The 22,639-nt window shown below is 39.3% G+C and overlaps 2 protein-coding genes across 2 annotated transcripts in view; one reads left to right on the top strand and one right to left on the bottom strand.

Moving 5' to 3' along the window:
• The first annotated feature begins 397 nt into the window (after positions 1 to 397).
• On the top strand, positions 398 to 7,462 carry wu:fc46h12 (uncharacterized protein LOC568958 homolog). Its single transcript, XM_067362349.1, has 6 exons — positions 398 to 525; positions 3,595 to 3,713; positions 5,372 to 5,480; positions 5,694 to 5,810; positions 7,168 to 7,246; positions 7,371 to 7,462. Exons 1-6 carry the CDS (start codon positions 403 to 405, stop codon positions 7,460 to 7,462), a joined length of 639 nt encoding a protein of 212 aa, XP_067218450.1. The 5' UTR covers positions 398 to 402.
• A 4,968-nt stretch (positions 7,463 to 12,430) lies between these two features.
• ccdc39 (coiled-coil domain 39 molecular ruler complex subunit) overlaps positions 12,431 to 22,639 on the bottom strand; it is a 29,634-nt gene continuing 19,425 nt past the window's right edge. The window contains exons 16-20 of the mRNA XM_067363202.1: positions 15,592 to 15,698; positions 14,426 to 14,566; positions 13,603 to 13,782; positions 12,775 to 12,866; positions 12,431 to 12,600 (exon numbers count right to left, since the gene is read on the bottom strand). Coding sequence (XP_067219303.1) covers positions 12,435 to 12,600; positions 12,775 to 12,866; positions 13,603 to 13,782; positions 14,426 to 14,566; positions 15,592 to 15,698 — 686 coding nt within the window. The 3' untranslated portion in view covers positions 12,431 to 12,434. The remainder of the gene's footprint in view (positions 12,601 to 12,774; positions 12,867 to 13,602; positions 13,783 to 14,425; positions 14,567 to 15,591; positions 15,699 to 22,639) is intronic.

Raw genomic sequence — 22,639 nt, 5'->3', positions numbered from 1 at the left:
ATCTAGCTGGTGCTATGATAATCCATAGTGTTTACACTGCCTCTGGTGGTCAGCAGGAATAAAACAGAACAACCGTTGAACCGGCATCAGGGTCATGAGCGCCCAGGGCTCACTGATGCACGTGGGAAGCGAAGGCTAGCCATCTGGTCTGATCACACAGAAGAGCTTCTGTAGCACAGATTGCTTAAAAACGCAATGCTGTCCATGATAGAAAGGTGTCAGAACACACAGCACATCCAAGTTTGCCACGTATGCACAGACTGGTCAGAGTGCCAATGATGACCCCTGTCCACCACTGAAAGCACCTACAATGGGCACAAGAGCATCAGAACTGGACCATAGAGCAATAGAAGAAGGTTGCCTGGTCTGATTAATTAATGTTTTTTTTTTTAGATCGGGTGGATGGTCAGGTATGTGTGCATCATATACCTGTGGAAGAGATGGCAGCAGGATGCACTATGGGGTTCTATGCATACCCCAGGCTCCATACCCCTGGAGGTGACAGAGGGGGTACTCAAACAAAATGTTGAGTTTTGCCATTCACTTAATTCTGCCCCACCTTAACCCTTTGATGCCCAACATGGGTCAAAAATGACCCGGCTGAGTTTTTATTTTCTATATCTTTGCAAGAAATTAATTTCATCATTCAGTATTCCAGGTATTCCTCAATTAATTTGTTTTTGATCATCACAAATCCACACTTTCATTTTTTCTTTCTTACTTTTTTAATAAAAATCATTTTTGTATCACTACCCTTCTAATGCGCAACATGGGTCAAAAATGACCCGTATTCATTTTCTATGTAATTTCAATAAACATAGTGAAACATTGAGTGTTTCTTTGCTGAATCTTTAAAAGAAATGTATTTTATCATTCATTTATTCCAGGTACTCCTTAAATATATTGTTTTTGATTGTAAAAAATCATTATGTTCATTTTTTCTTTCTTACTTTATAAACAAGCACAGTTTTTGTTTGTCTACATCAATTTTACACACATGGGTCAAAAATGACCCGTATTCATTTCCTATGGAATTTCAGTCATGACTGAGTGTTTCTTCGCTGAATCTTTGAAAGAAATGTATTTTATCATTTATTTATTTCAGGTATTATTACTTAGATATCTTGTTTTTGATTTTCTACAAATAATTATGTTTATTTTTTCTTTATTACTTTATAAACAAACACAGTTTCTACATCAATTTTACACACATGGGTCAAAAATTACCCATATAGAAATCTTTAATATTTGCACATTTTTGCAAGTAGGAACATATTTACTGCAGACAACTGTTCATCTGCCACACATTTCACATCTTAACAAGGCTACTTTTGTATATTTGATGGATGTAAGTCTTATTATATTTAATATATTAGGCTATATATTTCATAATTTTTTATTTTTTGTCATAAATCAATGCAATTGGTCATCCTTTATGTCTGTCAGCGTTCCTGAAAAGTAACAGTTTTGAACATATACAACATGGGTCTAAAGTCACCTGAATGAGTTATTTTCTATATTGCATATATTACAATAAATTAATTTCATCATTCATTATTCCATCTATTACTCAATAACCAAATCCTTATTTTAATTGTTCCCTTCTTTTTGAATGATTTTTGTGTGTGTGTGACTGTGTGTGTCATTACCATTCTAAAGGCCAATGTATACCTCACTTTTTATGCGTATGTGAGGGTCAGCATACAGATTTTTGTAACTTTTTATAATTTCCAACGGATTTCTGTAACATTTAAATTGCGTTTGACTGTGCACAAAGTAAACTTTCAGCTTTTTTTACAGTGATGTCATCATCCACCTCAGTTCTGTTGAGGACCAGCCATTAACACTCTAGATAAAGAAAATCAAAAGCACTGTTGATCGATACACTTATTATATATTTTCACTGTTGGACAGAAACCTTGTTCAAAACTGTTACTTTTCAGGAACATTTATAGATGTAAAAGGTGACCAGTAGCATTAGTTTATGACAAAAAATGAAAATTATGAAATATAATATATAGCCTATTATATGAAATATAATATGACTTTCATCCATCAAATATACAAAAGCAGCCATGTTGAGAGGTGAAATGTGTGGCAGATGAACAGTTGTTTGCAGTAAATATGTTCGTACTTGCAAAAATTTGCAAAGATTTCTATATGAGTCATTTTTGACCCATGTGTGTAAAATTGATGTAGAAATACAAAACCTGTGTTTGTTTATGAAAAAAAGAAAGAAAAAATAAACAAAATGATTTGTTAAAATCAAAAACAAGATATTTAAGGAATACCTGGAATAAATGAATGATAAAATACATTTCTTTCAGATTGAGTGAAGAAACACTCAGTCATGACTGAAATTCCATAGGAAATGAATACGGGTCATTTTCGACCCATGTTGCACATTAGAAGGGGTTTTCATAGCTTGTGCATCAAAGGGTTAAAATATCATTAAAACTGGTAAATTCCTAACTGGTAAAATACTGCCTCTAGTGTAAAAACAGGACTATAGTAGTGTCGTAAAAGAGACATCACTTACTGCATTCACACAAGCAGCATGCATATGATTGGATGCATGCAGAGTCTGCTGCCTCATGCTACATTACTGCTGTTATCAACAATGTACCTTTGTAAAACTATTCTATGTAACTTATGTAAAATCTGCATAGGCCTATACATTTATATTCATAGACTACTGTTCAAAAGTTTGGGGTTGGTAAGACTGTTTTAATGTTTGTCTCTTATGCTCACCAAGGCTACATTTATTTGACAGTAATATTGTGAGATATTATTAGTTATTAAACAAAACTATTTTCAATTTATGTATTTAATAATGTAATTTATTCCTGTGAATTTTCAGCATCTTTACTCCAGCCTTCAGTATGATCCTTCAAATATACTGAATGATTTATTTATTTATTTATTTTTTGCTCAAGGAATATTTCTTATTATTATCAATCTTGAAATCACTTGTGCTACTTAATATGTTTATGGATACCATGACAATTTTTTTTTTTCAGGATTCTTTGTTGAACAGAAAGTTAAAAAGAACAGAATTTACCTAAAATAGAAATCTTTTGTAACATTATAAATGTCTTTACCATCATTTTAGATCAATTTATGCATACTTTCTGAATAAAAGTATTAATTTCTTTTTTTATTTTATCTTACTGACCACAAACTTTTGAACTGTCCACACTGAATACATTTACAGCTCATATTTGACATCAGTTGCTGTCTTCACCAAACTTGTGAATCCTTTTGAAATTACTATGAATATCTTACTGTTTCAAATAGTTGTATTCATAGATATGAAAGGCTGTCTTTGTGTGTACAGCATAAATAAAAGGCATATCATTCACACATTACTAAACAGCCTTTATACACACTCAAACAGAACACAAATCTGCCAAACACCGATCAGCTGACTTGCAAAATTAAAACATTTATCCAAGCATCTCTAATTTCTGGAGCTCAGGTGATGTGGCCTTTGCTAATCAATGCTGTGGCTCCACTTCCCATCTAACCCCACATGACAGCTATGATCAGACTCCACTATAAAACTCAAGCATGTTTCTGTATGTTCATTGACAGGACACAGAGACCTTCTTCACCATGCAAACAAGAACGTTGCTTCTGACTCTCACCCTGACACTAGGGTTCAGTCTGATGGCAACGGGAGAACCGCTCCACGCTCAGTGCAGAGTCATATGGTAAGATGACGTTTGACTGGAGAGTTTTAGATATTTTTTTTTTTTGTGCACATATATTGGAAAGATTGTTTCAGCTGCTGTCAGTGTGTTTGGACTCATAGAGGTGTAATAAAGTGGGTCATTCCTTGTCAGTCACATGGTTAAGGCCTGTTCATATGAAGAGCGATAACTATAAACATAACTATAATGATGACTATATTAGTGTCCACACCAGTGGACAGTATCGTTCTGTTTATTCTACTTTTGCACTGCAGTTTTGTTGTCTGTCACTTTAAATGCCGGAGATCCTTCAAGTCAGGTGATTTCCGATTGGCTCTTCATGTTTCCATTGTTCATGAGCTGGAAAATATCGCTCTGAAAGTGATTCCAACAATATTGCTCATCTATGCCATTATCATTATAGTTGTAGTGTGGACTCTGCTATTAGTTTATATTTAGAAGGATTTTTATAACTATATCTTTATCGTTATCGTTAAAGTTATTGTCCTTGGTGTGGTTATTGGTATAAATAGGCCTAAGACATAACATAAATAATGTATATAATGCAATACTATCACAATAGGTATTGTTCACTAAAAATAATTATTTTGGTAATTGAAAGAAGTAAATTTGAATAATATAAAACATATATATTAGATGATAATATAAGTTTAAGATGAAGTACTTGTAAAACCTCAAACTAAAATTGAAACAAAAATATATTCAAGATATATACAACACGATTTCAGTGTCCTTGTTACATGTGATGTTACATAATTATTATCACTAAATTATGTGGAATTACAACTAACCCTAAACCAAACCACTTTTACAATGCTATTATAGTTAGTACATGTTGTTAATTAATATTACTCAATACTTAATTGTATAATTAATATTATTCAGTACTTAATTATATAATTACACTGTAACATGTACATCTTAAAATAATGCTTAAACAAACAAAAATAATAATAATCAAAATTACTAAAACAAACTAAAAAGAAAAAGAAAACTGAAAATATAAAAAAGCTAATTCAACATATTAATAGATATAATTTATAAATTTTATATAAATAATACTAAAATATCACTGGATATTTTGTCCTTTCTTATGTAACTTTCAGTTTTAGGCCTGTGATTCACATGATATATTATTGTATAACAGTTAACTCTCTTTCAAAAGTTGTGATTTTATGAAAAGTGGATTAAAAATTGATGTTAGCATAAAAACTCAAAAAAAAAAAAAACCCTCAAAAAACCTCAAAAAAAAAAAAAAAAAAAAATATATATATATATATGTTTATATATATATATATATATATATATATATATATATATATATATATATATATATATATATATATATATATATATAAAACACACTTACTAAGACAAATCAGCAGTCTTATGATGAGTGAGCAGCATAAGAACCAAGACAAATCGTAAACTTATGACTAGCATCACAAGGCAAGGGTTTGATCTTTTATCTCTATCATCCACCATGCAAATTATGTACAATGACTGACCCTCCACATTCTGTACACTTTCATAAAGATCATTTGATATGCTTGATGCAAGTCTAAGGATGTCAAAGGTCTGAATTCTGTCACGGACCAGATCCACAATCTAATTTACAAATTCACGCCACCTATAATCACATGGCATTGCATTGTCAGGCTCTTTGGGATCCCATGCCAGGACGTTTTTGTGAGTCTAGTGAACCAAATCAAGGCCTGGAGGGGCATGTCTGGATGTATGACTGTTGGACAGAGATGCCTGTATGAGGTAAGAGCATCTAAGATTCTGCTGTTTTCTACCTTTAATCCTAAGTATTAAACTTGTATTGGCATGTACAGGTAGAGTACCATGCAAAAGTTTTAGGCACGTTTTTTTTTTTTTTTTTTACAAAAACATAAAATAGTTTTTGATCTTTTTCCCAATAGTATATTTCCCTTCAAATATATAAAAATCTGTTGTCTGTTGAACTGTTGTCTTCAGCTGGTTTCGGCTACACCTTTCCACATCGTAGCTAAACATACCTCCAGACAGTGGACCAGCAAGCAGGACCTGACCTTTCACCTGGTGGCAACCGAAGAATCTGTCTGTAGAGTGACGGTAAAATGCCATGCTGCCAATATTCTTTTCATAATATCAAGAACAAGTGGGAGATAGTGAGGTTTATAGCACATTTTGTTTCAAGAAATATGTATTGCTGGACTTGGCTTGTCACGCAAGAACTCAACAACTGTTTTGGAAAAAAGCCTCAGTAGCCTACTTCAGGACTAATATTGTGCTAATCAAATCATGTGTATTTATAGCCTACACACCAACATTCATATTATTTTGTGGCAGAACAAATTTGCTTTGGCGCAAAGACATTTGTCTAGTTGTTGCTGTAGCCTATTACATCTCAAATTAACAGCAAAAACAACAACAACAAAAAAAAAAAAAACAGATTCATAACTTTTACGTATAGCATTTTGAAAGAAGTCTTACGCTCAAGTTGAAGTTTATTTGATCAAAATACAGTAAAAAAATTTATATTGTGAAATATCATTACGATTTAGCCAGTATGCTATAATTAAATAAGAGATGACAACACATGACACTGTACCTGGAGCTATTCACATCCTCGGATTTGGACTTTTACATTTCTCTTGCACAGGGGTCATGTGGTACAGGTTGTAGCTCTCAGAAAATTAGTAATCTAAAGTGGTAATTACGAGTTCTATGCACACGTGAATGCTTTTAAGTCAAACTAGCTACGGTAATTACGAGATTCTGACTTATAAAAAGCATTCACGTCCTTATAGATCTCAGAATCATATTGCCGTAATTACGAGGACATGTTGTCATCTCTTAATTATGGTAATTATGACATGGTGTGAAAGCAGCAGTGTCGATTTTTACTGTAGTGAACTTCAAAAGTTTGCATAATTGCCTATACAAATAATGGTGAAAATTAGACCTTAGATCTTTTTTAAGATCTAAAAAAAAAAAAAAAAAAAAAGAAAAGAAAGAGCTAAATGACCTAAAATCCCAAATGAAGTGCATAATTTTATTGTTACTATGATTCATACAGTAAGTTACACACTTACTGTTCCCAGACTTTTTTTAAACAAAGGCTTTGGAGGGTTAGAAAGAAACCCCACAAACGTTTGAATGCTATGTTTTTACACAAAATTTGTGAATCTCTTTCTCACAATTAGCTAGAAATGGATACGTCCTACTTATATGATCATATGACAAAAATAGAGTTACCTAGATAAAAGGTGTGTGTCAACTTACCCACATGTTCATCTCACCCCATGCTCCCCTACTGAATCTGTATTCTACATTACCTAAAATGTCGATGTTACCACTGTTATCTCTTTTCTCTCTTTTGAAAACTGTTGAAGCACAAAGTAAAAATTCCTTTCCAAGGATTTTCATAATTTTGGATTCTTTTTTCTCCCTTTTGCCACTGCCACAGGGATATTCCATCTCAAAAGCATGGGCCAGGCTGGAAGACAACGGCACAACCTACTGCACCCTCTACAACCTCGTTGAGGGTGAGAATGTTTCACATATGCCATGTGTCTGTGCTACATGCTATGATGGCTTTGATAAAATATTGCTTTTTCTTGTCCAGTCATGCAGAGAAACCACTGAGTCCTCTTTTGTGTGCATTTGCAGGCAGCGGGCTGGTGGATGCTGAGGGCTATAAGATGTACACAAATGAATGGATTTGTCTGGAGTACTCAACTGCCAACTGCACCATCTACTGATGAGATCTGTTGGTCTTTGATATGATTTAATACACTGACAAAGACCACAAAACATTTACGAATTGCTCTTTATTCTCTAAGTGTAGCTTTTAGTATTTTTGCAATCTCACATACAGTTATATAGTTATTCACTGTTACTGATGCTTGACAAGATAACAATGTTTGAAGGCAAAATGCATTATTGTTTTAAAGGCAAACCCTTAAAACGGGTGTGTTTTTAAAGTATTGTTTTTTTGTTTTTTTTTGTTTTTTTTCCAATTGTCATTGTAATTTTACTTGATAATTTACATGATCTTAAGCGGCATTGGGTTCAGGAAATGTCTCTCTCCACTAAAATATCCAAAACCATGCTTCCAGTATCGGCAGCTTTATAAGAGACTTGCAGGTTGTCTTTTGATTTGGCCTGTAAACAACCACCTAACAACCCAAAAGTTACCACCCACAACAATATAAAAAAAAAGAAAAAAAATTAATAAAAGAAAAAATTGTTACTGATATGATTGTATCTGAGAAACACATTGCCAAAATGTATACATTGTTCAAATTCTGGAGCCTCTCTCGATTTTTCTCACTGTGATGGAAGTCGTTGCTCTGTGTTGAGAAGGAATGAAAGTTTCGATCTGAAAGGACAAAAAACATTTTATTTTCATTTCATTTAACCTTTATTTAACCAGACAAGTCATTAAGAACAGATTCTTATTTTCAGCAACATCAACTTGATGTTTACAAAGCCTATTCATAGCAGTGCAAACATTTAAAACAATGAAAAGTTATAGCCTACAGTAAAACGAATAAGAAATATTATAATATACACTGTGTTCCAAATTATTATGCAAGTGACATAACAGTAGGATTTCAGTACAATAAACATTCAGATTTTACTTTTTCTAATAAAGTGTTTGTTTGTTTATTAATCCGTGTCTTTTTAGATAACTGTTATCAATCTCAGACAAAATAATTTGCCAGGTCTACTTAGGTAAATGGAAACCCTACTTAGAGGTTGTTCCACATGATCAAGTCACAGTTCTTATGCAATATGGGGAGGAAGAAAGATCTTTCTGAAGATGAAAGCATGAAATGGTGCAATGTTGTGCAAAAGGCATGAAAACAACTAATATTGTGTGAAACTGAATGCAGATTATTGAAATATCACAAGATTTGTGAGTGATTTAGAGCACAGCAGAACTCAGTCAGATAAAGACTTATTAAGGAAAGTTTCTGTCAAAAAATTATTTGTATTAAAAGGGCAGCTATAAAAAAAAAAGCCAGTGTTAAGCAGCAAACAGGTATTTGAAGCTGCTGGTGTCTCTGGAGTCTCAAGAAGCTCTCCATGCTGACTGGCAGTTGTGCGTAAAGATGCATTTCAGCCACTCCAAACCAAACCTCACAAAGAGAAACATTTACAGTGGGTTTAGAAATACATAAAGACTCATTTTTAAATAGTTTTATTCACTGATGAATGCCGTACTACAATGGATGGTCTAGATGGATGGATTTCTGGATAGTTGGTGAATGGCCACCACGTTCCAACAAGACTGTGATGTCAGCAAGGAGCTGGCGGGTGATGATTTGGGCTGGAATATTGGAAAGTGAGATGGAAGGTCCTATTAGGGTCTCTGAGGGTGTCAAAATGACTTCATCAAGATATGTGGAGTTCATAACTGGTGATTTTTCAGCTATGGTATAAAAAGAAGGATAGTGCCCTCTGAAATACAATACTTGTTTGACAGAAACGTTCCTTAATAAGCCTTTTTCTGACCGAGTTCTGCTGTGCTCTAAATCACTCACAAATCTTATGATACTTCAATAATCTGCATTCAGTTTTCACACAATATAAGTTGTTTTCATGCCTTTTGCACAACATTGCACCATTTCATGCTTTTCATCTTCAGAAAGATCTTTCTTCCTCCCCATATTGCATGAGAACTGTGACTTGCTTAATAATGTGGAACAACCTCTAAGTAGGGTTCCTTAGGTCTGGCAAATTATTTTGTCTGAGATTGATAACAGTTATCTAAAAAGACATGGATAAATAAACAAACAAACACTGTATTAGAAAAACTAAAATATGAATGTTTATTGTACTGAAATCCTACTGATATGTCACTAGCATAATAATTTGGAACACAGTGTAATGAGCCATGTATTGGTGATTTTTTGCAGATGTATAAATTTAGTTATTTTCTAGATGTCCAGCAGATGTGCCTAATTAATGTCTTTTGTGAAATGTGCCATCTTTCTTTAAATTAAATGCCACTGTATGTCATACATTTTAGATGTAGGCTATCTTAAAGTGTTGTCACATTTACCATTATTCTGCAAATTGTCATGGTCAAAATCAAGACATTTCAATAGAAATGAATAGCATGAGGGTGAAATATTGAAGTTGGTCACACGAAAACACAGAGTTGACCAACAAAAAGCTGGTTTAAAGTGACTTCTGTGTGAGCAATGCTTCATACATCGATAGGCTACACCTTTTTTGCCTGTCAATTTTCGCTAATGTGACCTCACCTTTAAAGTCACTATGAAATCAAAATTGACACTTCATGTTTTATGGAATATTGCAATATTTGTTAAATATGATTTATCCGTGCACATCATTATTTTATTTATTTATTTAAATTCATGTGTCTTCAATCTTTAATCAAAATAACTTCCTTTTGCAGGGGGCGAGACAACCTAGCCTATCACCCACATGAGATCGACCAATAGCAAATGACAACCATCCAATCAATTCCCCACAGACAAAATCAAATACACTTGTTCGAGAAGCCGTTTCAATAGGCTATACATCACAATAGCAAAAAAAGTATTGCAACTGCCGACTTTATGCGTAGAAATAGGCTAATTTGGGCCACTGTATATACTTTATATGCTATAGGATATACTTTTGTGAAGGAGAAAAGACTAAAGAATTACCTGACGCACAAGGAGCTCCATCTCAGGTGAACTAGTAGACAGATCAACCACAGATTTGACAGCTATCCTCAAGCCAGTAATTATTGAAGGGCCTATGAGAAAATTGATAATGCGTTATATTAAAAATGTAACATCTCTAAATTGCAATAAAGCAAAAGTTCACCCAAAAATTTGTTCTATCACAATTTACCCTCATGCTGTTTCAAAGTCAGTGGGGTCTACTGTTTTCAAAGTCAATCATTTATCTGAATTTATTTTGTGCTCCTAAGAAAGCACGTTATACAGGACTGCAACAACTTGAGGGTGAGTAAATGACAAAAATTTCATTTTTGGTTGAACTATCCCTTTAAAGTTTACGTGAAAGCCTGATTAAAACTGATTTGATATGTTATACCAACTAGCAAAATATGACATTGTACCAGGCTGCTGTGTTGATGGCATAGAAGTCATTATCCAGCTTGCTGATGTTGTTTCTGCTGTCAATTCCGTGGTCAAAGGAGCACCTGTGAATTCCATTAACCACACAATAACCAACATTAACCAAATATAAAGCAGGTTTTTGAGTCAATATGTAAATGAGGTAAATTAAAAGGTCAATGTTTCATTTTTATCATAAAAAAAACAAAAACAAATAACCAACAAAAAAACATTCTTTCAAAAACTGAATCAGTAAGCCTCTTGAAAGGAGGCTTTGCCACTTTGCCAGCAAAATGTTCAGCCTTGACCTGAATTATGACTTTTGAGTAAATCTCCAGTTTTTTTTTTTTCTGTCTTTTTTTTTTTTTTACTTTGCGTAGCAGTAAAAGTTTGATCAGTGACTCACCAGTAGTGCTCGACTCTCCCACAGAAAAACACAGAAATCCAACAAAAAGGATGAATTGGAACATTTTCTCCTTGGTTCTGCAAATGATCCTTTTGGAGGAATGTGTATGGATAAACGGTCAGTGACTCTTCAGGTTTATAGGCTTTATGAGGGCGTTGATAGAATTGTCTGTCTCATGGGTTTCCATGAATAGAGAGACTGAACACACCCCAGTTTGGGCAATACAAACACAATGGGCTGTAGACGGAAGTTATTCTCTCTTTTTTTTCACCTGACACCTTCAACTCATCATGGGCCAAAGCATTTCATGAATGTAGGATTTTATTGTTTCTTTCTATGTTGCTGCCACATAACAATCATATTTGTAAGTACTGAAATTAAACAAGACCTGCGGTTGTAATTCCAAAGGAAAGTGGTTCTAGAAAGTCTACACTACCGCTAATTAAGACTTTTTAATGTTTTTGAAAGAAGTTTCTTATGCTCACCAAGGCTGAATTTATTTTATGAAAAATATAATAAGAATAGTAATAATGTAAAATATTATTACAAATTAAAAGATCTGTTTTCATACAATGTATTCCTGTGATGCAAAGCTGAATTTTCAGCATCATTACTCCAACCTTCAGTGTCACATGACCCTTCAGAAATCATTCTAATATGCTGATTATTGATGGACCATTATATAATAATTGAGTAGCAATCAGCATATTAGATTGATTTCTGAAGGATCATGTGACACTGAAGACTGGGGTAATGATACTGAAAATTCAGCTTTCACAGGAATAATCACAGGAATAAATAAAATTTTTCTTGCTGTATTTTTAAAATCAAATAATAAAAAATATCAAATAAATGCATCCTTGGTGAGCACAAGAGACTTCTTTCAAAAACATTAAAAATCTTAATTGTTTTTTACTGGTATTATATAATCAAACTATGATTATATAATACCGGTAAACTATAATTCACTTTTACCAGTAGTATATAATCAAATATGTTTCCAGTATCTGAAAGTAAATATCAAGTCTGAAGTAATAACTAATTTCTAGGAAAAACACACCCACACACACACACACACACCCACACAATGAAAAAAAAGCTTTTGAAATTTGAATTAAACTAAACATTGAGGCAAAACTTGAATAACAAGTGGTACGAATGAAGAACGGTGGTATAATTAAAAACAGAGACACACTGTTCTTCAGAGAGATTGGGGTCTGGATCTGTCTAAGGGCTCTTGCACTTGCTGCTCCTGCTGCTGCTGTCAGCGCTGGGTAGCCGAGATCCTTGCGGGGATGTGACGGAGAGGCCCAATCCCAGATCCACTGTCTTCACTGGAGGGGACGGGACGGATTGGCTTCTGGCACTACTGCTGGCTGATGGATTTGAGGATCTGATATGCATGTGGGGCACATAAGACAACCGTCAGGACTTTCCATGTGCCATGCATATTTGTCTGGTTTAAATGGTCACACTTGACTGGATAATTCTGCTGTAATAGCAGCAGATGTACACGTGGAATATAAATTGTGATAAAGATAAGATAAAAGCATGATTATGTGAATACCGATGGAGTGAAGCAGAACTGCGGGCTGAGTTGATCTTTGAGCTCAGACGGCTGGAAGGAGTAGACGCAGGAGAGGGTAGCGACAGACCAGCCTGCAAATGAGGCACATAACTACATTAACCAATGTAACAAAGCAAGTAATGACTAAAATAATCTCACAAGAATTCTTCTGATAATTGAGCACACTGTAAAAATGCAAAAACACACTACCGTTCATTTGTTTAATGTTTCTGAAAGAAGTCTCTTTTGCTCACCAAGGCTGCATTTATTTGCTCAAAAATACAGTAAAAACTTTAATAGTGGGACATATTATTCCAATTCAAAATAAAGTTTTTGTATTTAATAAATGGTAAAATGTAATTTATTGCTGTGATGTCAAAGCTGAATTTTCAGCATCATTAGTCCTGTCTTCAGTATCACATGATCCTTCAGAAATCAGTCTAATATGCTGATTTGCTGCTCAAGAAACATTTCTTATTATTATCAATGTTGAAATAGAAACATTGGCAGTATACAATAGAAACAGCATATAATTAAAATAGAACTATTTTAATGCACTTTTAATTTAATGCATACTTTCTGAATAAAAGTATTAAATTCTTTAAAAAAAAAAACAACTTCTTGATCCTAAACTTTTGAACGGTAGTGTATTCGCTTTCAAATTTCTATTCAAATCTATACAATCCTTGTTTGTACTTACTACCACTTTGCATCACTTCGACAAAGTAGTAATTATTTTTTTTGATATCTAACAGATTAATTTTTTTTCACCAATGACTACATGTAACTTATAGATCCGGATGGATAATTTTTCCAGTCAAACTGTACCTGCATAAAACGTATCTGTAATGCAGATGCCAGGTCAGGATTCTCCTCTATGGCTTCTAGGAGCAACTTATTTAGGCTTTTATTTAAGTCTCTGAGTTCTCGTAGCTCTATGTCGCGTTCCTCAAACGTCTTTTCTTTGGTGTTCTTAGCAGACCGAATTTCCCTGGTATATTTGGCACACTGTGAGACAAGAATAGGGTAAGATTATGAGATCAGACACTTTTTAGATGGCAATCTGTCTGTTGGATAATCACAATAATATGGGTATGATCAGTCATTACGGGCCATTTATAAATAAATATATATATATATATATATATATACATATATTCCTGTCATCACAACACAAGTATTTGACATTGTAATGGTACTACTGATGGATAGGACAATGTTAATATGCTTGGTCATTTTCTGTTAATAACTTCATAGATCTGATATGCACCTGCTGCTGCAGAGCAAGTACAGGACTTGTGAGCAAGTAAGACATGCTGCTGCTGTACAATATAGCATACATGAAATACCCGTAGCAGATACAAGTGGAGCTGGGGAAGGTGGAGGGTGTCAGAAAGCTCGCTGCAAATTGCTACAGCGAACACTGACCAAGTATATGAAAGCTGAGCAGAAAGCTCATTTAATAGCCAATTATATTTTCTGTTCTTTTCCTGTTTATTACTGTGAAGCTGCTTTGAAACAATCTGTCTTGTAAGCGCTATATAAATAAAGGTGACTATAAAAGAAAAGTCATTTTAGACTTTGTAATGTAAGATGAATCTGAAAAGATAAAGCTGGATAATTGTAGGGTTTGTGAGGGTGTATGTCAGACCTGTTTGATGGCTCTATTGAGTTTCTCCTCCTGAGAGAGGATGTCTTTGTTGAGAGAGAGCACATGTGCTTGGGTCCTCTCAATGCTCTCTTTCTGAACGGCTTCCTCTTGAAGAAGACCCTCCAATGTCCTGGACATGCTCTGAAATGTGATAAATGTGCTTTATGGCTATCATCTAAATTCACTGGTTTTAACATTTTATTTAACATTACTGAATCAAGCTGACCTAGCTAATTAACTTTAAGGAACATGTTTTCACCTTTTACAGAGCAGGTTTACAGAAACTTGTTTGACCTGTTGTGAATGATGGCTTTCAAAAAAATTTTTTTTTTTTTTAACTGTTGTGTTACCTAGTAACATAAATATTAACATGAAAGTACATACTCTGAATTATAGGTAATAGTGTGCATTTTCATATGCTGGTAACAACTTAACACTGTACAGTTCTAGTAACACTTCACAGAAATGCTTTTTCCAGTGTTTGCGTCACACATATTATTACAAATCACCTTAGTAAATAATGACACAACACCTGCTGAAAAATCTAACATTGCTGGTCACCTGCATGCTGGGATCAAAATGGGATGATGGATGCTGGTTTGCTAGTCCCCAGCATGTATTATTTAGCATAATTATCCCAAGCATAATTATTTATGCAAGTACAAGGAATCATGAACACTGTAAATTGAAGTGTGACTCACATTACAGTTCAGTTTTATATGTTAAAATGAATAAATTAGGCATTATCAACTAACAATGAACCCAATGAACATTACAGTATTTAGTAATTAGATTACTAGATTATAATATTAGATTACAGTATTTAATAATCTAGGTTAATGTTAATTGGGTCATTCCTACAGTTTGGTGGATTTTATGTCCCCATGAAACAATACTGCATATTTTACAAAAAATGTTATTTCACTTAATGTAAACTTGTTTTGGCCCTATCATAAAAAAAATTTTAATTCTACTTGGAGAAAGGTAAACCCTGTTTTTTCTTTAACAAACCTGCTCAGATCATATATATCTATATTTAATTAACTAATCTTAATAATTACATTTCTGTATCATGAGAGATTATACTTCACATATTTATATAAATTTAGTTTTTTTTCCCGCATTGTCTGTTTAGAAGAATGTTTAACGTCAACACATATATTTACTTCAACGTCCTCCTGCAGTTCTCGGATTTGCCGTTTCTTAAATTTGTACTTATCCTCGGCTGCTCGTCTCTGCTCCTCCAGCTTCAGTTTCTCCTGGTGTGCGGGACCTATAGCGAGATGGTGTACTGCTCAGCTCACAACAAAATTCTGTTTGATTATATACACTGCAACGTTCCAGATATTGTTTACATGCCAAATGAAACCTGCACAGTAGCTATACCACAAACAAATGAGTTCCCTTTCAGTCGGTCACGTTCGACGTACGTCAGTAGTGACCGACGAATTGGGATATCGCTTAGAGAGCCCTATCAGCTTTGTGTAAACTAAAACAAGCCAATGGAATTGGCGTGCGATATTTGCATAATGCGCACCGCCTCCGACAGGTGTATATAAATAGGAAGCAGATGCAATCGCACTCTGTCTTTCGCTTCGGAGCCATACAGTGGTGTCCTGTGTTCAGAAGACTAACCTTCTTCGTGAAAAAACTAAACTGCCTCAGAAGAGGATTCTACAGCAAGCTGTGTGCTGGCAGTTACGGCGCTTCAGTGAGGTCGTGAGCTTCGGAGGAGCCGAGCTATAGCTCTCAACTGCTGTTTTCACAGCAACACGCCTAGAGTGAAAAAGAGTGTGTGTTGCGATTTGGGCCGGTTCCTTGGTGTGCCCAGGGAGTGGTGTACCTGGCACATCGCGTCACTCCCTGTGTGCTTCAGCACGAGCGAGTTGACTGTTTCCCCTTCTAAAAGAGCTTACAGACGAACCCTGACAGTATGTCATTTCGTCTGTGCGTTACTGGGTGCGGTCGTTCCCTGGTCCCTGCTGATGGGCACAATCGCTGCATCTCGTGTTTGGGCGTTCAGCACGCTGAAGCAGCTTTTGTGGATGGTTCATGTTCCCATTGTTGGAACATGACTATCGCGGTGCTGAGGTCTAAACTCTCCTTCCTGAAGTCTCATGAAGCGGGGGTCCCCTCTCCTATGCCCCGTTCGACCGTTTTTTCCGGACCGGGCCGGAATGACGGTTCGGCGGTGTAAGAATTGAAAATATCCAAAGATATTTTAAAATGAACAAAGACATTTGCTTTACTGTTTCACACCCCTCTCTCTTGCCAAGGGCCATTTGGGAGGCACAAAGGTGATAGTGATCAAGGCCTGTAGGCCAAGATGTGTGTACATCGGGGGTCTACAAATGGTCACACCTTTAGTACAGTGGGGGGAAGTTTTATCTTCTGATTGGTCAGTTTGAATGTCTCACATTTGAGTTTCAGTCACATGGTCAAGGAAGGGATAAAAGAAGATTTTAACTGTTGCTCTGGGCTCTTTTCTATGCTCTTCTTCCTTGGATCTCGGGCACTCTCTTGCCCTCCCTCTCCCTCTCTCTCTCTCTCTATTTCTCTCTCTCAGGTAACTTTTTTCATACATGCTGTGTACGTTCAATGGTATATGATTTTATCATCTCATACATCTATTTTATAATTATTTTAAGTGTAACCATAATCAGATATTGTCATTAAACCCTTTCAATTACAAATGATGTGTTAACTAGTTTTGATTTAGTATTAACATTAATGTGCTCCCTATTGCAATACAATATTGTCACACTATAGCAACGCTCTCCCACATATTTTGCTATTATAACTGCGCTTATTTCCGTCGTTGGTATAAGTTGCAGTGGGTGGTAATAGACAAGAAATGTACAGTATTCTAACATCTTACTGATGAAGTTTCTTTAGTCGCTCGGCAAACCTTACAGCCTGAACCCCTGTAGGAGTTCCACCCTTACAGCGGCGTATAGGAAGGGTGACCTGAGGATCACGGTCAGGGCTTCCCCGCCGAGCGGAAACGCTCCGCGGGCCCCTGCCGCCTCGTCAGCACTGCAACCCATCGTGCCACCGTTGGTTTCCGCTGGGCCCTCTACGGACTGTGCAGCCGTTACCTTTGGTGCACCGGCAGCGGATCAGATGTCGATCTCTGCGTCGGAAGGCGAGCCAGAGTTCTCAGGGGAGGAAGATCCGGACGCGCTGCCGCCCTCCGGGACAGCTGGTCAGCCCCAGCGTCCCGCCCCAATGCCTTTCTTCCCGGAAGTGCATGATGAGGTGACCAGGTCTTGGCAAACACCGTATAGTGTTCGTGCCAGGCCTGGTCCCACGTCCGCCTTCACCTCCCTGGACGGCGGGGTAGCCAGGGGGTACGCGAGGATCCCACCAGTCGAGCGGTCTGTTGCGATGCAGCTGTGTCCAACGGCCACTGGCTGGCGTGGTGAGCCGCGTCTCCCGTCCCGGGCCTGTAAATTCTCAGCCGGCCTGACTGAGAAAGCTTACAGTTCCTGTGGGCAGGCTGCCTCCGCCCTGCACGCGATGGCCCTTTTGCAGGTCTATCAGGCAAAAGCGCTGTCGGAGATGCCCCAGGAAGGTCCTGACCAACAGCTGCTGGGGGAGCTGCGCGCTGCCACCGACCTTGCCCTCCGAGCAACGAAGGTGACAGCACGCGCTGTTGGTCATGCGATGTCTACCTTGGTAGTCCAGCAACGCCACCTCTGGCTGACCCTGGCAGACATGCGGGATACCGACAAGCAGCGGTTCCTAAATTCCCCCATGTCCCCGGTCGGCCTATTCGACGACGCAGTGGAGAGCTTCGCCCAACAGTTCTCCGCTGCACAGAAGCAGGCTGAGGCTATCAGTCACGTCATGCCACGGCGGTCAGCTGCTGCCTCCACCCAGTCGCCCGTGGCTCAGCCTCAGCCCGCTCGTCGCTCGTCCTCCGCCCCTGCTAAGCCGGCAAAGCAGCAGCCTACACCAGCCAGGCCGCAGGGTGCCGGTCGCGGGCGTGGTGCCCAGCCCGTCTCAGCTAAGCCCGGTGGTAAACGGAAAAGGAAAACACGGCACTGAGACGGGCAACCTGGAGGGGAAGGTTCTCGCTCTTCGGGAGAGAATACCATCGTCTCTCCCACCCCCGGAGGAGGGCCGGGGGGAATTTGTGATGTCTGTCTATCAACCGCCGCTGGCTCCCCGGAGTCCAGCGGTACCCACCTTTTCACAAAAAGAGCAGTTTCCTCAAACTCCAGGTCACAACAGGGTGTGTCTGCCAGTGTGCCAGGCCCCGCCTCGCCGCTGGCAGCCCCCTCCCAATTCGCCAGCAGGCGGCAGTGCCCCCGGGCAGAGGATCTCTTATCTCGGTCTCGAGCTAGACTCGGTAGCACGGACTGCGCGTCTCACCGAGGCGCGCGTCCAGTCGGTGTTGAACTGCCTGAGCTCGCTCAAGCGCAGGACAGCGGCTCCACTGAAAGATTTTCAGAGGCTCCTGGGGCATATGGCATCTGCAGTCGCGGTCACGCCGCTCGGATTGCTTCATATGAGACCGCTTCAACACTGGCTCCGCGGCCGGGTCCCGAGATGGGCGTGGCAGTGCGGCACGCTCCGTGTCCCCATGACACCGAGCTGCCGTCGCACCCTTGTCCGGTGGTCGGATCCTTCGTTCCTGCGGGCCGGAGTTCCCCTCGAACAAGTGTCCAGGCATTCTGTGGTCTCCACAGATGCCTCTGCCACGGGATGGGGGGCCACGTACAACGGGCATGCAGTGGCAGGTCTTTGGACGGGGCCTCAGCTGCATTGGCATATCAATTGCCTCGAGTTGTTAGCGGTACGTCTTGCGCTGGCCCGCTTCAAGAAGCTGTTGTCAGGCAAGCACGTTCTAGTCCGCTCAGACAGCACTGCGGCCGTTGCGTACATCAACCGTCAAGGTGGTCTACGCTCCCGTCGCATGTCGCAACTCGCCCGCCATCTCTTGTTGTGGAGTCAGAAGTATCAACCGTGCAGCCGACGAGCTGTCACGGCAGCCTCCACTTGCGGGCGAGTGGCGGCTCCACCCCCAGGCGGTCCAGCTGATTTGGCAGCATTTCGGCGAGGCCCAGGTAGACCTGTTTGCCTCCCCAGAAACTGCCCACTGCCAGTGGTTTTATTCCCTGACCGGCGGCACGCTCGGCACGGATGCCCTGGCACACAGCTGGCCCCCGGGTTTGCGCAAATATGCGTTTCCCCCAGTGAGCCTTCTCGCACAACTCTTGTGCAAGGTCAGGGAGGACGGGGAGCAGGTTCTGTTAGTGGCTCCGTACTGGCCCACTCGGACCTGGTTCTCAGACCTCATTCTCCTCGCGACAGCCCCTCCCTGGCCGATTCCTCTGAGGAAGGACCTCCTGACTCAGAGACGGGGCACCCTGTGGCACCCGCGTCCCGATCTATGGAACCTCCACGTGTGGTCCCTGGACGGGATGCGGAGGTTCTGAGTGATCTCCCGCAAGCAGTTGTAGACACCATCACTTCCGCTAGAGCTCCATCCACTAGGAGTCTCTATGCGTTGAAGTGGAACCTGTTCGTCGAATGGTGCGCCTCTCGCCGAGAGGACCCCCGATCATGTTCGGTCGGATCCGTGCTTTCCTTCCTGCAAGATGGGTTGGAGCGAAGGCTGTCTCCCTCCACCCTCAAGGTGTATGTTGCCGCTATCGCCGCACAGGCAGACCCAGCCCTAGCTTTGCTCTGTCCCGTCTGCGCTCTGCACGTTTACGTGGATAGAACGCGAAGCTTCAGGACCTCAGACCAGCTCTTCGTCTGTTACGGAGGCCAGCAGAAGGGAAAGGCTGTCTCCAAGCAGAGGATGGCCCACTGGATAGTGGATGCCATCGCCTTGGCATACGAATCCCAGGGCGTGCCTTGCCCGCTCGGTTTGAGAGCCCACTCCACCAGAGGGGTGGCCTCTTCCTGGGCGCTGGCTCATGGCGCCTCGCTGACAGATATCTGTAGAGCTGCGGGCTGGGTGACACCTAACACGTTCGCTAGGTTTTATAGCCTACGTGTAGAGCCGGTATCTTCACGTGTACTCGCATCCACTAGTCGGTAGACGTGTTGTACCCGCTCTAAGTGTCGGCTTGCAATGCCATTCCCGCCACGTGCATACTTTCACTCCAGTCATGTTCCCCGCCTGGCGAACCCTGTCGAGTTCCTCCGCCTCCCCCTTCGGCTCGGACATTGCGGAGTGTCTGATGCCAGGCCTACATCCGTCGCTGACGCTGTCTGTTGGCTGGGGCCCATATGTCGCGACCCCTCTACGTGAGCGGTCCCATATGTGTAATTTTCCACGGTTTAAAACTCCCTACGGGCTGAGTCCATGTCTTCCCTTAGCAGAGCCAGCTCTGCTGTCACCTGTCAGATGAGTCTCCCCCTACCAGGTGGAGCCATCCCAGGGACTCCATATGCGTACTGCCCCCCGGGCCAGTCCATATGTGTATTTCCCACGTAAACTCCTCCCCCATTGGGTAGGTAGTGGTCTCCGCAGCGTCCCTTACGGGTTCGCTTCCCCAGTGTAGTCTAGTTTACTTAGTGGGTTGTAACGTCTGGACCAATCAGCCACACAATTATTCATTGTATTTAATGAATTACCCATAAACTCACTCTCCCTATCAAAGTTCTCTGAACTCATCCCCCTAAAACTGTAACCAGCATCCCAATGTTGCTAGCACACAGGCCAACCTAGGTGTCCTGTTACAGTTATATGGTACTTTTATGATCCAGAAGAATTCTGGAGAGACTAGTGACTCATTCTTCCTGAGAATGACAAATAAACTCTCTTAATCCTATGTATTCTCTATATAACCACTTGGGAAATGTATAAACATGTATCCAAGTTTCCCATCTCATGACTTTCCTTTTATAGGCTTTATTCTATGTATTAATTCTCTCTTTTGAACTACTTTGGTATTAGTGTTCCATAGTTGCAAATGTATAGTTAACTGAGATCACATTGGCAGCATGCTTGGTATCTACGGACTCCAACTTTCATTTCCTATTTGGTAATTTATGTTACATGTTACTAACTCTGTGACACATTAGTATTATAAGAATCTAGAGGGTTCTTCTCTCAAACATCCAATCCAGTGTCTTATGCTAATATCTTGCTACAGAACAAAGACTCGTAAAACTTCCCTCCGAGGGGGCAACTCCTTATTGGCTCAGACACCTTAAGAGGGTGTGATGTCTCCACCCCTTATATTCATGGATCACAAGATAAAACCTCTCTCTTCCTGCTCTTCCTCCTCTTCTTCTCTTTTACTGATGAATGCTGACGTCAAGATGATGCTTTAAGAAGCTAGAAGCTTCTAAGGAACCCCAAGCTTGTGCCAGGCCTCGGCCTAGACCTTCCATTCACCAAAGATCCTCTGAATCCAGCCGGTTCTCTTTCGTCAAGAAAATATCAGCAAAGATTCAACAGGAGCCTCCACAAATTGCATCAGGACAGTTTTAATTCAACTTGGAGAGACATGCAAGTATCAAACTTAGTCTCATTATCGGATACATTGAGTATCCTTACCCCTTTTAAAGAAGGGCCTGTTAAAACTAAACTGATGGTTTGCTCAAGGCTGTTGATCTGCTGAATGTCCAACAATGCTGTAACTTCTTGCTTCCTGTACTCTGCTTTCTCTCTCTCTCTTGGTAAACTGTATGCATGTATGTGTGTGAATGTTAGAGTAGTTTAAGTGTTTAGTCTAGTTAATAAAGTCTTGTTCATGTCACACGTAAGGTTGTCCGTGTTTTGCGCTCATGTACGGGAGTCCCTATTCATGTCGGTCCTGACTACAGGCTTTTAGTAGAATAAGATTGTTATTTCCCATAACCTGGAAATGAACATTTCTTAGTTAATAAACAATTAACACTGTGTGTTCATTGAACAACAGGTTAATTGATTGTAATATTAATTTTATTACATTAAGTTAATTTTATTGACTGATTAAAATATTAATAATTAATTATAACTAGTTATGATTAATTATTCATATTTATTTTGAGCTAATTTGCTACAAATGGTGGAGAATGCGGGCATGAATAAACAAAGGTTATGAGCTTAAACCACTGTCAACTTAAAAGTGTGCATTTGATAATTCCAGTCAGAATATGTCAGACGATGCACATTTTGGTCACTAATTGCTGGCTTGTTAGATGCTGATAAAGTGATGGCTTGAATTGACATCTCTACTGTAACTGAAAGAGTCTACTCATGACACA

Source organism: Chanodichthys erythropterus, chromosome 16 (assembly GCF_024489055.1).
Source record: "Chanodichthys erythropterus isolate Z2021 chromosome 16, ASM2448905v1, whole genome shotgun sequence".
In the NCBI taxonomy this organism is placed as follows: domain Eukaryota; kingdom Metazoa; phylum Chordata; class Actinopteri; order Cypriniformes; family Xenocyprididae; genus Chanodichthys; species Chanodichthys erythropterus.
The sequence above is the reverse complement of the archived record's forward strand: the minus strand, read 5'-3'. Positions and strand labels throughout refer to the sequence as shown.

What these genes read in the sequence shown, in the direction of transcription:
- wu:fc46h12 (XM_067362349.1), top strand. Translation starts at nt 403, where the DNA reads ATGGTCAGGTATGTGTGCATCATATACCTGTGGAAGAGATGGCAGCAG. An exon ending in GACAGAGATGCCTGTATGAG is followed by an intron (nt 5,481 to 5,693) that starts GTAAGAGCATCT and finishes TGTTGTCTTCAG; the next exon opens with CTGGTTTCGGCTACACCTTT. An exon ending in CCTCTACAACCTCGTTGAGG is followed by an intron (nt 7,247 to 7,370) that starts GTGAGAATGTTT and finishes GTGCATTTGCAG; the next exon opens with GCAGCGGGCTGGTGGATGCT.